Source organism: Dioscorea cayenensis, chromosome 9 (genome assembly GCF_009730915.1).
Source record: "Dioscorea cayenensis subsp. rotundata cultivar TDr96_F1 chromosome 9, TDr96_F1_v2_PseudoChromosome.rev07_lg8_w22 25.fasta, whole genome shotgun sequence".
NCBI lineage: Eukaryota > Viridiplantae > Streptophyta > Magnoliopsida > Dioscoreales > Dioscoreaceae > Dioscorea > Dioscorea cayenensis.
Window position 1 is genome coordinate 1,827,142 of NC_052479.1, and position 12,489 is coordinate 1,839,630.

Below are 12,489 nucleotides of genomic sequence, written 5' to 3' on the forward strand. Positions count from 1 at the left end.
ATGTTATTATAAATAAAAGATAAATATTTCACATTCAATATTTAATCTTATAATATGCATATAAAAAGAGATTTTATTTAAATAAAAAAAATCAAAAACTCAATTTTATCCATTTAAAAAAAAAAAAACAGTGACAGGCAATATTTGTAAAGTGAAAGGATGTGAAAAATAATTTCACTATTTTCAGGGTTTAGAATGTAAACACATAAAAAATAAAAAAACTAACTTCGTTTACATTGCGCCAAAAATATCCCGCTTTCCGATAGCTCTTGGGATTTTGGCTTCACACCTTCAACCATCCTCGACCTCGAGCTCCCAATCCCCATCTCCATGGCCGCCACCGCCGCCGCCGCCGGATTCCTCACCGTCCATCCTCCTGTCCTCCTTCATCGCCACTCCTCGCCACGCCCTTCAACCCCCCTTTCCCCCCTTCTCAGAAGGAAATTAGCTCCAATCCGCACGTCCCCGAGGTCCTCCTCTTCAGAGCAACGAAGCTCCTCTCCGGATGATCTGGATCCTCCCAAATCCTCTCCTCTCCACCGTGATCCTGCCGGATTCTCCTTTCTCCGTCCGCTCAATCGCGTTCTCGATGAAATTAGGTATTGAGTGCTCTCTGTTTACCGTTTTCTTTATTGGTTTTTTATTGTGTGGACTCGCAGGGCTGATGGCATTGGCTTGGAGATTCTCAATATCGCGTTGCCTGCTGTTCTTGCTCTTGCTGCTGATCCAATTGCTTCTCTGGTTGATACTGCATTTGTAGGCCATTTGGGTATGTGTAATTACTGTACCAATTCATTCATGTAATATTTTATTTTTCTATTCAAGCATCAACGATAATATTGAGCAAATGCTTGAAAAATGGATGGATGTTTAATTTGTGAAGGTGAAGTGTGAGTAGAGATGCGTTGGTTGTGATTCTTGTGAAAGGTAGTTCATTTAGAGAACCAAAATTTGAGATGGATATTGGTACTGTTGCATTTGACAGGGTCTGTTGAGTTGGCGGGTGTTGGTGTTTCAGTTTCGATTTTCAACTTGGTGTCCAAATTGTTTAACATCCCTTTGCTTAACATCACAACGTCATTTGTTGCGGAGGAGCAGGCTTTGGATGTTGGCATGAAAAACAATTCTTCGGAAGTAGCTAGAAGTATGTCTGGTACTCTGATGCCTCAAGTACGCTGCGACATTACTTCCATTCTAATGTTTTGTGGATCCATGGTTTAGGTTTTTATGTTGGCAGGGGATGAAAGTTTAATTTCTGAAACTGGGTGGCAAAAATTTCTGGGGGGTGGCGATGTAGAAAGCAAGAAGTACCTTCCAGCTGTATCAACGTCTATAGCATTGGCTGCTGGTATTGGAATTGCAGAAGCAATAGCACTGGCCTTGTGCTCTGGGCTTCTTATGAATTTCATGGGTATACCTGTTGTACGTCAAACTTAGCTGATTGTGTATGAATAATTTAACCTATACAAGTTTTCTTTTATGATCATCCTTTAAGGAATTGCCCAATTTTTTATATCTCCGAGATGGTTCTTCGCTTCTAAGCAGCTATGTTTACTAGACCTTTATTTATAATTTACCTAGTTTTTTTTTGTTTTCAAGCACTTTATTGCCAGGTAACTGTGATAGACTATGGATGATACATGTCCATAATTTTTATGAAAATGAAGGCATTTATTTAATATATCTTGTTATCTGTTTTATGATTGTCATTTAGTTTTTTTCTTTAAATTCCATTTCTTATTACTTCTTATTCTTTTTTGTTAGGATATCTTCTGATGAAGACAAACATTATGATTTATACAGGATTCACCTATGCGTGTGCCAGCTGAGAAATTTCTTAGCCTAAGGGCATATGGTGCTCCAGCAATAGTAGTAGCACTTGCAGCTCAAGGCACATTTCGCGGATTCATGGATACAAAGACACCATTGTATGCTGTAGGTATGGAGCTCAGGATCTTAAAAGGTGTTGAGTTTCATCTTCTTGTCACATGTTGATGTTGTGATGGTACTTGTGTATACCCTTATATGCATGAGATCGTATTGAATGCCTGTTTTGCTAGCTAGCCTTTGGCAATAAATTTTTGTTATGAGTAATGTTTGCATGTATGTAAAGATATCCGCATGCATGTATACTGTTTGGGCAATTGCTGATGCCATGGGCATGCATCATTTACCTTTTTCTCGAATGTCAGGTGCTGGCAACTTGCTGAATGTGATACTGGATGTCATTTTGATACTTCTTCTTGGTCTTGGTGTAGAAGGTGCTGCAATAGCTACTGTGATTTCTGAGTATGTTTTACCTGTATTTGATTGGGGTTTTCATATTTCTTTCATGAGCATGGTTTTTCTGTTCTCTGGCTTTCTTTATGCCTAAAGACTTATTTCAATGCTGCGTGCCTATTAGGTATTTGATTGCCTCTGTCCTCCTTTGGAAGCTAAATACGAAAGTGATCCTCATTCCTCCAAATATTATTGAAACCAGGATTGTTCGTTACCTAAAATCAGGTTGGTGTTAGTAATAAGTTTGATAGCATTTAAATGGTCAAATACTCAAAGGCTTTACTTGTGAATTCTTCCTGTTCATGTAATGAATTGGAGGTGGACATGGTGTAGCTTGTAATCACTGATGGGCTATTCTATTAGTTGACTTGTGTGGATGGTCTGAGTTATTTTCTTTACTTGGTAAATGTTGGTTCTTTGATCAATCTATATCCCTTTCATAATTACTTATGCAAAGAAGAAACTAGGCTGGAGAGTTTGATCAATCTATATCTTGTATATACTTGAACACAGGACAAGCAATGATTTTCTGTATTTAAAGTATTTGCTCTCACCAATATAGGGGTTATTGTGTTTTATTTATTTATTTATTTATTTATTTATTTATTTATTTTGGCTTTTGTTTTCCTCCAACTATTACCAAAGCCATTAAATGACTTCTACACTATCTTATTATGTGGTAAATGTGATAATTATAAAGACGAAACTGTGACTTTTCTCTTTTCCATGACTTGTTAGACTGCAGCTAAAGGCAAGCTTAGTACTGATATATATGTGCAAGAAACTTTTGTTTGCTTGGATATGTATTTTGATAAAAACAGTTGAAGAGTGTATATATTACTATTAGATTTTGCTGCAGTATGCCTATATATATGCTGAGAAACCCCTTAATTAGTTGATGTGCTCTTTATCTTGCTTTACCACATCCAATGATCTCTGCCTTCATGTTCAGCTGGTCAGGAAATGACTATTTGAGTATCCTATCTGAGAATTTAGAAGGTATAGTTAGGATGAAAGTGATGGTAGAAGTTAGAGCAAAATCTGGAGGGTTGGTGTAGGCTTTGATAGAAGTCTTAGTTTTGGCTAGACCTGGAGAAGCTTCATCAGACAATGCATATCGCTTTTTCTACGTTGGTGGCAGTGGCAGCACAGCATGATCATTGAAGTTTCTGTTCACATATTTAGGAGTCTCTGTGAGGAAAAAAATTGGCGGTGACCTTGTAAGGTGTACAAGAACATCTGCTTGGGAGTGATACTAATTTTGAGATTAAAAGGGCAGTTGTAATGTATATTCTTAGGACATTTTGCATCATCTTCCTTGCTGTTCACACAGGGATGACATTAGTACTGCAAGTTGAAGATCTTTTATTTTTTATTTTTATTTTTATTTTGTGTGTGTGTGTCCGTGTGTGTGTGTAGTGGAGTTACAAATAAGAAAGGTTTAGGAGAATTTATCATGCTGGATCCTAGAAATTGTGTTTCTTGGGAAAGTTCAAGGAACTGCTGTCCTAAAATCTAGTCTACATCCCCTGATTCATCTGCTACAAATCCATCATGTGAACGATTGATATTAATGATGTGCATCTATGCCATTCTATGTTTGCTAGTATCTATTTGGCATAAATTGTCTAGTTTTACTCTATATCAGATTTCAAGCTCTCAATCGTGCAGGTGGTCTTTTAATTGGCAGAACCATTGCTGCGCTTTTAACTATGACAATTTCAACATCTATGGCAGCGAGAGAAGGTCCTGTTCCAATGGCTGGTCACCAAATTTGCTTGCAAGTTTGGTTGGCAGTATCCCTCCTCAATGATGCTATAGCGCTTGCCGGCCAGGTTTACTATTCCGTGACATTCTGCTACTATCAATTTTTTGCTACTTATACTTCTTGTTGTCAAAGCACAATATGAAATTACTGGTGCTATTAATAGATTGCTTCATTGTGCTTTATTGTATGTGATGTGTATTCTTTTGCATGTTATCATACTTAAAGTCCTTATTATCCTTTTTGTTAATGACATGCTTGCTGGGCATTTTCTTTTTCTCAGGCTCTACTTGCTCGTGAGTTTGCTAGAGGAAATTACAAGCAAGCTCGCCTTGTAATATTCAGAGTTTTACAGGTTAATATGTGATTCGACCAGACATTCGATTGCTCAAATAGTTTTAATCACCCATGTATAAAGGAGATCAAGAATCCTTCTTTTTTGCTTTACTTTTTTTGTGTCATCTGCATTCTAATATAAGTTTTGTCCCTCCCAGGTTGGTGCGGTAACTGGAATTGCATTGGCTACTTTCTTGTTCTTTGGGTTTTGTGCCTTTTCTGAGGTATTCACCACAGATTCAGCTGTCCTGGACATTGCTCGATCTGGAGTCTGGGTAAGAATTCATATCTGAGGTATCTTGTTAGAAATGAGACTTCAGTAACTAATAATTTGAGCATGTGCAGTTTGTCAGTTTTTCTCAACCTGTCAATGCCCTTGCATTTGTGTTTGATGGGCTTTATTATGGCGTATCAGATTTTGCATATGCAGCCTACTCTATGGTGCACACTTCTGCTTTCATCATGTTTGGTTTGCGTCTCCATTTTGTCCATTATGTTTTATGTATGAAGTAATATTAATGGGGATGTCCCTGGCAGGTTTTGGTGGGACTCATTGCTTCACTTTTCTTTCTGACTGCTGTTCCATATTTTGGTCTTGGTGGATTGTGGACAGGACTCATTCTTTTCATGAGTTTGCGAGCAGGTGCTGGATTTTGGAGGTAAGAAAACAAGCTGGATTTTGAGAACAAATGTTTGTTTTCAGACTTGCATGAACTAATAAACATAAATTTCCCAGGTTAGGAACCAAAGGGGGACCATGGAAGATGGTCTGGTCTGAGACAGAGGTCGGCTTGATGGAAAAATAAGATAGCCCAATTAAAAATATATTGCTGGGAGGATAGTTTGGGACTAAGATTTGTTAGTACAGTACATCTGACGCTCAGGTGAATCAATTGGTTTATGGTAGAAAGGAAGTAAATATTGGAAATGTACAGTATGGGGCAGAAAGTAAAAGATTCTCTGTTCAATGAATGACAAGCAAGTGCCCACAGATGCAACTGTTATCATTATCATGGATAAGCAAAGTCAGATTCATAAGGAGAAATGCTCATGAACCTACCACGTGTCTGTTGATAATCATCTATAGATTGGTGCAGACTTGTGCTGAGACAGTGGTCCTTATTGTGCAGTTGGATATATTGCTTCCCAAGCTAACTTCATCAAGCAGTACAAGAGGACATTTTTTCCTTATATCATTAATGTAAATATTATTTACTAGGCACCTGATGTTAACTACTATTTGTCTATTAATTGTTACATTCATAACGTTCTTTTTGACTCGAATGAGCACAGCCAGTGGAGTGCTTAGGTTGTTATTTTATCAAACTTATAACATCCAATTCCTGCAACTCAATGTTTGTTGGTATGCTTTATTCATTGCTGTAGGTGTTTTCTTCTTTTGAATCATATGCAGGCGAAGTTAAAGGAAAGTTAAGGAAGCAGCTCCTGATACTTGCGGTTGAAATACTAACAGCCAGCCCTTTGCCGATTGTTTCTTGTAAGCCCATTCTTTGATCTTTCCTGTCTGAGCGTTCTTTTGACTTGAATGAAGACTGGCTTTTGGAGGTTGCTTCTGTTGTTATTGCATTTAAGTCTTTGTTTTTTTCATCTCATGCAGGCCAAGGCAATGCAGCTGTTCTGTTTATGGCCCTGGCATTATGATAAAGGTTCAACGCCCACATGCTCAGGTAAATTTCTTACATTCTTTGTCACACAATCTATATTCTTGTTATTGCAGCTGTAAATTGGAGCAGGAGCAGGGCCAGAAAGGTATACTCTATAATTTGAGCTTCTTTTGGTGGTGGTTGATGCAGAACTATGAAACTGAAGTAAAAGGTATGAATTATGAATCATCATACAAGCAAATATATGTATATGAAATCCTCTAACGTAACATATACAATTGGTGCTATGCTAGATAATGAATTATGAATGCTCTACATGTCTATCCATAGACATCAACACCTGTCCAGGTCCACCCACCGCGGCAGGTGGTGGTGGCGACAAGGGATCTTGCTCATGCATGGCTTCATCAACATCAGGAATGAATGACTCAGCGTCTGATTGGTCCTGCTGCTTCACTACAAGGATTGTAAACTTGCCACCAAAGTCCGGTGATGCCAAGAAAGTCCCCAACAACTCCGAGCTCCGGGCAATCACTCCAATCCATAAGACCACCCTCAGTCACCACAGAGTTCACTCTGTGTCTCATCCCAACGATCACCAAGTCATAGTCCGCATCAGCATACTCTCTTAGCACTCCGACGATCTCCTCCATGTCCTGCACCAGCTGCTCACGGTACGCCACCCTTTCCATACCAATAGTCTCATGTCTGAATTGTTCCAGCAGCCTGTTATCAAGCTTCCTCTCCATTGGATTTTCTCTAATGCTTCTGCTTGGCAGGAACCGTGTAACATCAAGACTGACTCCAGGATTTGCCACCATTCGCCCAGCAATCGACAAGCTCTCCCTATCATCCTCTCCGCCAAAGTAAAACAATGCAATGCTGTACTCAAACTTGCCTGGCGTTGCACAAATGGTGTTTACTCCAGTGTCAATTGTGACTGTGTCAATAATGATCCCAACTGAGCACGGCGCATGTAGCAACACCTTGTGGTTTGCCGCGCGCAGCCGGCTATTCACCTGGATACTACCTCCAATCATACGCTTCTTATGAAATGGCAGAAGGATGAGCGAAGTGCGCTTCTCGAGCGCGAGGTGGCAGACCTCATCATGCATGGATACATAAGGTGCAATGGTGGTGAAAGGGTGGACGTGGACATGCCCTTGGTGGCGTTTTTCATGCAAGAGAAACGCGTTGATGATGCGTTCAGATCGGCTGATGTGGTGTGCCATGGAGTCTGACCGGGAGAGCTTATGCGGGATGAGCAGTGGTGCTGCACGGCCGACGAGCTCAACCAGGTGAAGCGCGTGGATAGAAAGAGGTGTCTCCTCGGACACGTAAATGGCCTCGAGCAAACTAATGGCCGTGGGGACGTGAGCTTGGTCATGCACGCATGCAACCACACGGAGCTCCGAATCAGGCTTGCTGTGCTGCACTGTGCGGCGTTTGTACACGGTGTATCGTCGGAATGGCTTGTAGATTGATGCGGCCATCGGCGTGGACAGCCCGGTCACTGCCACAGCTGATAAGATCATCACAGTGAAAGCCTGTTGGGATATAATCCCATTTAAATACATGAAGTTATAGCTGATGATTTCAACTATCCCTTTGGAGTTGATGAAGAGGCTGAGAGACAGTGCGTCACTGAAGGGGAACTTATAGTAGAGGGCTGGTATCAAAGTCCCTGTTACCTTTCCCAGCCACCCCATGAAGTTGATGAGCTGCAAAAATCTCCAGTCATTACTGTTTGTAACGGAGTCGATATTGGTCCGCATTCCGCTTCTTGCGAAGTAAAGCGGCACCAAGATTCCATGAATGAAGGCCTCAATCTTCTCTGTCAAGGCCGCTCCCAGCGGCGGTCCGTCCGGTATCACCAACCCGAGGATCAACGAGATGTGAAACGTATTGCCTCCAATCATATTTCCAACAAATGCCGTAACCAAAACAATGACAAGGAACAAGAAGATGTACCCTTCATCCACCGGCTTCCCCGGCGGCGTCCGTTCTATAACCCAGATGGCCAACGGTCTTATGACTCCAGCTATGAAGAACACATACACTGTGATTGCCATCAACGCATAGAATGAATACAATTCATTCGTTTTCCCTGCATTCCTGATTGTATATATGATCATCCCTACATTCGCAATGATGTCGTTGGTCATCGAAGCCGACATCGCCACCCGACCGATCTCCGAGTTGAGCAGCTTCAGCTCTGCTAAGCTGGGCACAATATTGGCAAAAGACGTGAAGGAATTCACAGAACAAATGGAGACAACATACACAAACTTCTCCTCTTTGTCCTTAGCCATCAAGATAAGGCCAGAGGTCAATGCTATAGAAACAAAAGGAACAATTATGCTTGACAAGCCAATGACCACAGCCTTCCTCCCAGACCTCTTCAGCAAGCCTGGGTCCATTTTCAACCCAATTAAGAAGGCAGCGAACATGATCCCAAACCTGGACATCACCTCAACCACCGGCTTCTCCTTGTCCGGGAAAAAAAGGTCCTTGAACCAGCCCATCCTGCTCAACACCGATGGTCCTACCAGTATCCCACTCTGCATGCATGCATCATGCATGATTGATTTCTACGTTACGTCCACATCCACTTTTTCTATATAAATATAAATATGAGAAATAAATGTAAGATGACTTACAATGATTTCAGAGATGATCCTGGGTTGTTTAAAGGGACGGAGAAGGAAGTGGACCATTCTGGAAAGGGTGAACATGAGGGTGACTTGCAAGGTGAGACGAGACAATGGGGAGTCAAGAGGGTTACGTTGGACGAACAAGCTTGCCGGGCCGTTGAGGCCTGTGACTCCTGTGGTGATGCAGATAACGCTCTCGTTCGCCATTGTTGGACCGAGATGAAGGTGATGCCTGATGGTGGGTGAAGACCGGAAGAGAACACATACACACACACACACAGAGAGAGATAGATAATGGATTAGTGGATTAGGAACAAAAGCTTGGGTGGTAAACGTACCTGGGAGGTGTTACGATCCGTTGACGTGGTGTCTCTTGACCGTCGGTTCATAGGTTTGGCGAGGAGGATTCTGTGGGGAGGTTAGTGGATGCTTTCTGGGTGATCCGCTGTGGGGTTTCGAACAGCGTACGTGTTCATGGTTGATGTTTACACGTGGAAGGATCCTCACCCTTCGTTGGCCGCTATCATCTTTCTCTCTGATTTTTTGTAAGCTATCTATTTATTGGACAAATTATTATTATTATTATTATTATTATTATTATTATTATTATTATTATTATTATAAAAAAATAATAAAATTATAACATTAATTATTTAAAAGTAATAAAATTAAAAACTTCAAAGACATGTAGCAATGGACACAAATTTAAAATTCCACATCCAAAATGAAGCTGGAAGGCCATGACAATGAGACAATAAAAGTGAAGGTATATATTTATTTATAATAAAAACTGAAAATTAAACCGAGTTGATCCAGTGATATGATCAAATTAATAGAGTTGGATAGGGTTTATTAATGGTTTATTTTATTTTATTTTTATAAAAATGACAAATGCTATTCACATGAAGAATGTGCATACAGATTGAAAATGCCTACACGTTCTTATTTGACGGTGATATAAGGTTTAAGTTGCAAATCCATACGCATGACCTAAGACTCATTATCATCATTTTTATCCAGTAAAATTTGAATTGAGACCTCTTAAATAAATCACTCTCGTTTTTTATAATAGAGCCAGGTTAAAAAATGAGTACTTTGGTAGTGGTTTAATCAATAAAGCCAATGGTTTAACTCTTTGTCACCTACTTCAATAATGTGTTGAGAGTCTTGTTTAATAAGGGCTTGACTAACAAATGCGCAACTGCAATATAATTACTAAAAATCCAAATGACACTTAACTTCGTTTCATGTTTATATTGTTTTAAGAAATTGCACCATTATATACGCATGTATGTATGTATTATTCATCTTCATGTTAGGTATTATTCATTTTCATCATTGTATTCTTAATATATTTATCACAACATTTTTATAAATATTTTTTATTTCATTTGTATAAAGCTCTATGGTTCGAATTCATGGCTCATTTATATTTCTCAAATTTATATACACACACATGAACATAACGATCATTAATAAATATTCTATAAATACATGAAAAATAAAAATAAAAATATGATGAAATATATAAACCAAAAATACATAATCCATCTCTATAATTTGCAGACATGACATATTGTAATTATTATTATGATAAATAAGACAAGACATATATAGCAAAAGATGGTGCTTTTTATTTTATGATATACCAAGTTGGTACTGAATTGACCTTGCATGTGAAACACTAATTCCAAATCTTCATTGTCTTTTTAGCTTGTGGCACTCATGTCGCATATTTTAAAGAACGAAATTTCCATTATTATTATTATTATTATTATTATTATTATTATTATTATTATATGAATGCGGAATTATGCCTTCATTCAGGTTGCATCAAAACTTGAAAATTATTGTGGGAAAAAAAATACCTCAAAATATATTAAGCTCCACTGATATATTAAGAATTTTTAATCATGCATTGTGATAAAAAAAAAAAAAATTTTGTTTTTTTTTATTTGAGGATATGATCAATATTAATTATTCTCAATTGGTTTAAAAAATTTTATGAACTCTTTCACATGTATGTATAGATATCGATAATTAAATATGGATAAATAATGAATCTTCAACTATTGAGTTGGAAAGAAGTCGAAATAATCAACTTTTTCATGGATGAGAAATAAAATATCTCTCATAGTCTCATGTTGTAAAGATGGTACATAATTAATATATTTATCGATAGATTTTATGTACTATAAATATTTATTTATTTATCACTATCACGAAAATAATAAACTATTCTCATTTTTGAAGTATTATTAATCAATTTAATTTTTTTTACAATGTATATAATTTATATATATATAAATATATATTAATAATACCAGAATAATTTAATTATTAGAATTAATTATGTATATAATAATATTGATTGATATGCATCACTAAAGAAATTTTATATTAAAATAAATGAGTACAAAATTTATTTTATCCTAAATTACAATATCAAAATTTGGCAAGAAATGGTAAGCAAATTATAAAAAAAAAACCCGGAAGGGTAAGTAATTTTTTTAAATGAAGTGAATAATGAATCACCGATAATATTAAACATAATTTTGTTTTTCTCACACATGGCAAATAAAATAAAAATCTTTTTATTTATTTATTTATATATGCTCAAAAGATCACGGAAAAGTAAAAAAAGTGAGCGTTCACGAGGGTTCTGCTCAACTGTTGATATTCTGTCCTCAATTTGTTTGATGTCTTTGTAAGCTTTTGTTTTATGTTTATGCTCACACTAGTCCTTGCAAGATGCTTTCAGCCTCTTTTTTAATATACATAACATGAAGATATGTCTATCTCGGCACGTCCCCAGATGCACCGTTCATTATAGATATTTATTGACAACAGTTAAATTATAATGTAACATTTATTATTTTACTATTTAATATTATTATATTTTGTTTTAATAAATTGTAGCCGATACTCTTCCGTTTCCTTTTGTCCGCCACAAATCAATGTTTTTCTTATCCGTTAATCCCCAGTTCCTAATGAAATTGAGTTATTTTACAAATTTTTATAAAAAAATTAGTTATTTTTTTTAAATTATCCTTAATATATATCTTTACATTTTTCTCTTATATTTAATTTTAATAAAAAAAAATTGAATAGAGTGTTAAGGGTAATTTTGAAAAAATAATAATAAATATTTCTTGATATAAAAAAATAAAAAATAAAATAAATTTGTGACAGATAAAAAGGAATGGAGGGAGTATTTTCTAACATTAAAAAGTATTTATTATGTTTTTTTTTCAAAATTACTCTTAACGTTCTATTCAATTCTCTTTTTAAAATTAAATATGAGATAAAAGTGTGAAAATATAAATTAGAGATAATTTTTGAAAGATAACTAAATTTTTATAAAATTTTGTTAAATAACTAAATTTTTTGATATGTGAGATTCGATTAACCATGACAGATAAAACAAAACAAAGGGAGTAAATATAAATTCAATCATTATTTTGGACTTTCATTTGAAATCAAAATGCATTCCTAAATTTTTGTATATATATATATAATTATTTATTTATTCATTTTGTTTATTTTCATATTTTATGTGCAACGGATATTCATAGAGAATAAAACGAAATCAAATGAATAAGTTAATGAGAAGAAAAAAAGACCCACTTAAGATAAAAGTATAGATATGTTGAGATATTAACTTCAGACCTATGCACACTTTATTTTCTTTTAAATAAAGGGCGATTTAGCAACAAATATCCAATATTTAGAAAATCTTTTTCTTAATCTACACAGTGTTTCTATGGGTCTTAAATAATTAATTGAAATAATTAAATTACTATAATAATATATTCATAAAATAAACTTA

General features: G+C 36.5%; 2 protein-coding genes across 5 annotated transcripts; one reads left to right on the top strand and one right to left on the bottom strand.

Moving 5' to 3' along the window:
- Positions 1-248: 248 nt before the first annotated feature.
- On the top strand, positions 249-6,884 carry LOC120269069 (protein DETOXIFICATION 44, chloroplastic). 4 transcript variants are annotated; one of them, XM_039276359.1, is made up of 18 exons: positions 249-599; positions 660-769; positions 986-1,144; positions 1,238-1,422; positions 1,804-1,939; positions 2,193-2,289; positions 2,405-2,505; positions 3,952-4,115; positions 4,329-4,400; positions 4,540-4,656; positions 4,727-4,822; positions 4,919-5,040; positions 5,118-5,690; positions 5,796-5,879; positions 6,000-6,069; positions 6,136-6,217; positions 6,300-6,680; positions 6,786-6,884. In XM_039276359.1, the coding sequence occupies exons 1-13, from the start codon at positions 331-333 to the stop codon at positions 5,185-5,187; spliced, it is 1,698 nt and encodes a 565-aa protein (XP_039132293.1). In that variant the 5' UTR covers positions 249-330; the 3' UTR covers positions 5,188-5,690; positions 5,796-5,879; positions 6,000-6,069; positions 6,136-6,217; positions 6,300-6,680; positions 6,786-6,884. The 4 variants fall into 4 exon arrangements, with proteins under 4 accessions (XP_039132293.1, XP_039132294.1, XP_039132291.1 ...); XM_039276360.1 differs by having other exon boundaries at positions 5,118-5,582; positions 5,675-5,690; positions 6,000-6,217; XM_039276357.1 differs by having other exon boundaries at positions 6,000-6,217.
- Positions 6,435-8,531, bottom strand: LOC120269090 (cation/H(+) antiporter 15-like). Its single transcript, XM_039276377.1, has one exon. It carries the CDS (start codon positions 8,529-8,531, stop codon positions 6,435-6,437), a length of 2,097 nt encoding a protein of 698 aa, XP_039132311.1.
- Between the last annotated feature and the right edge of the window lie 3,958 nt (positions 8,532-12,489).

Excerpts from the sequence above, each read along its gene's own strand:
- LOC120269069 (XM_039276357.1), top strand. The coding sequence starts at position 331 with ATGGCCGCCACCGCCGCCGCCGCCGGATTCCTCACCGTCCATCCTCCT. Across the intron at positions 1,423-1,803 it reads ATTTCATGGGTATACCTGTT|GATTCACCTATGCGTGTGCC; the intron begins GTACGTCAAACT and ends TGATTTATACAG. Across the intron at positions 2,506-3,951 it reads TGTTCGTTACCTAAAATCAG|GTGGTCTTTTAATTGGCAGA; the intron begins GTTGGTGTTAGT and ends TCAATCGTGCAG.
- LOC120269090 (XM_039276377.1), bottom strand. The coding sequence starts at position 8,531 with ATGGGCTGGTTCAAGGACCTTTTTTTCCCGGACAAGGAGAAGCCGGTG.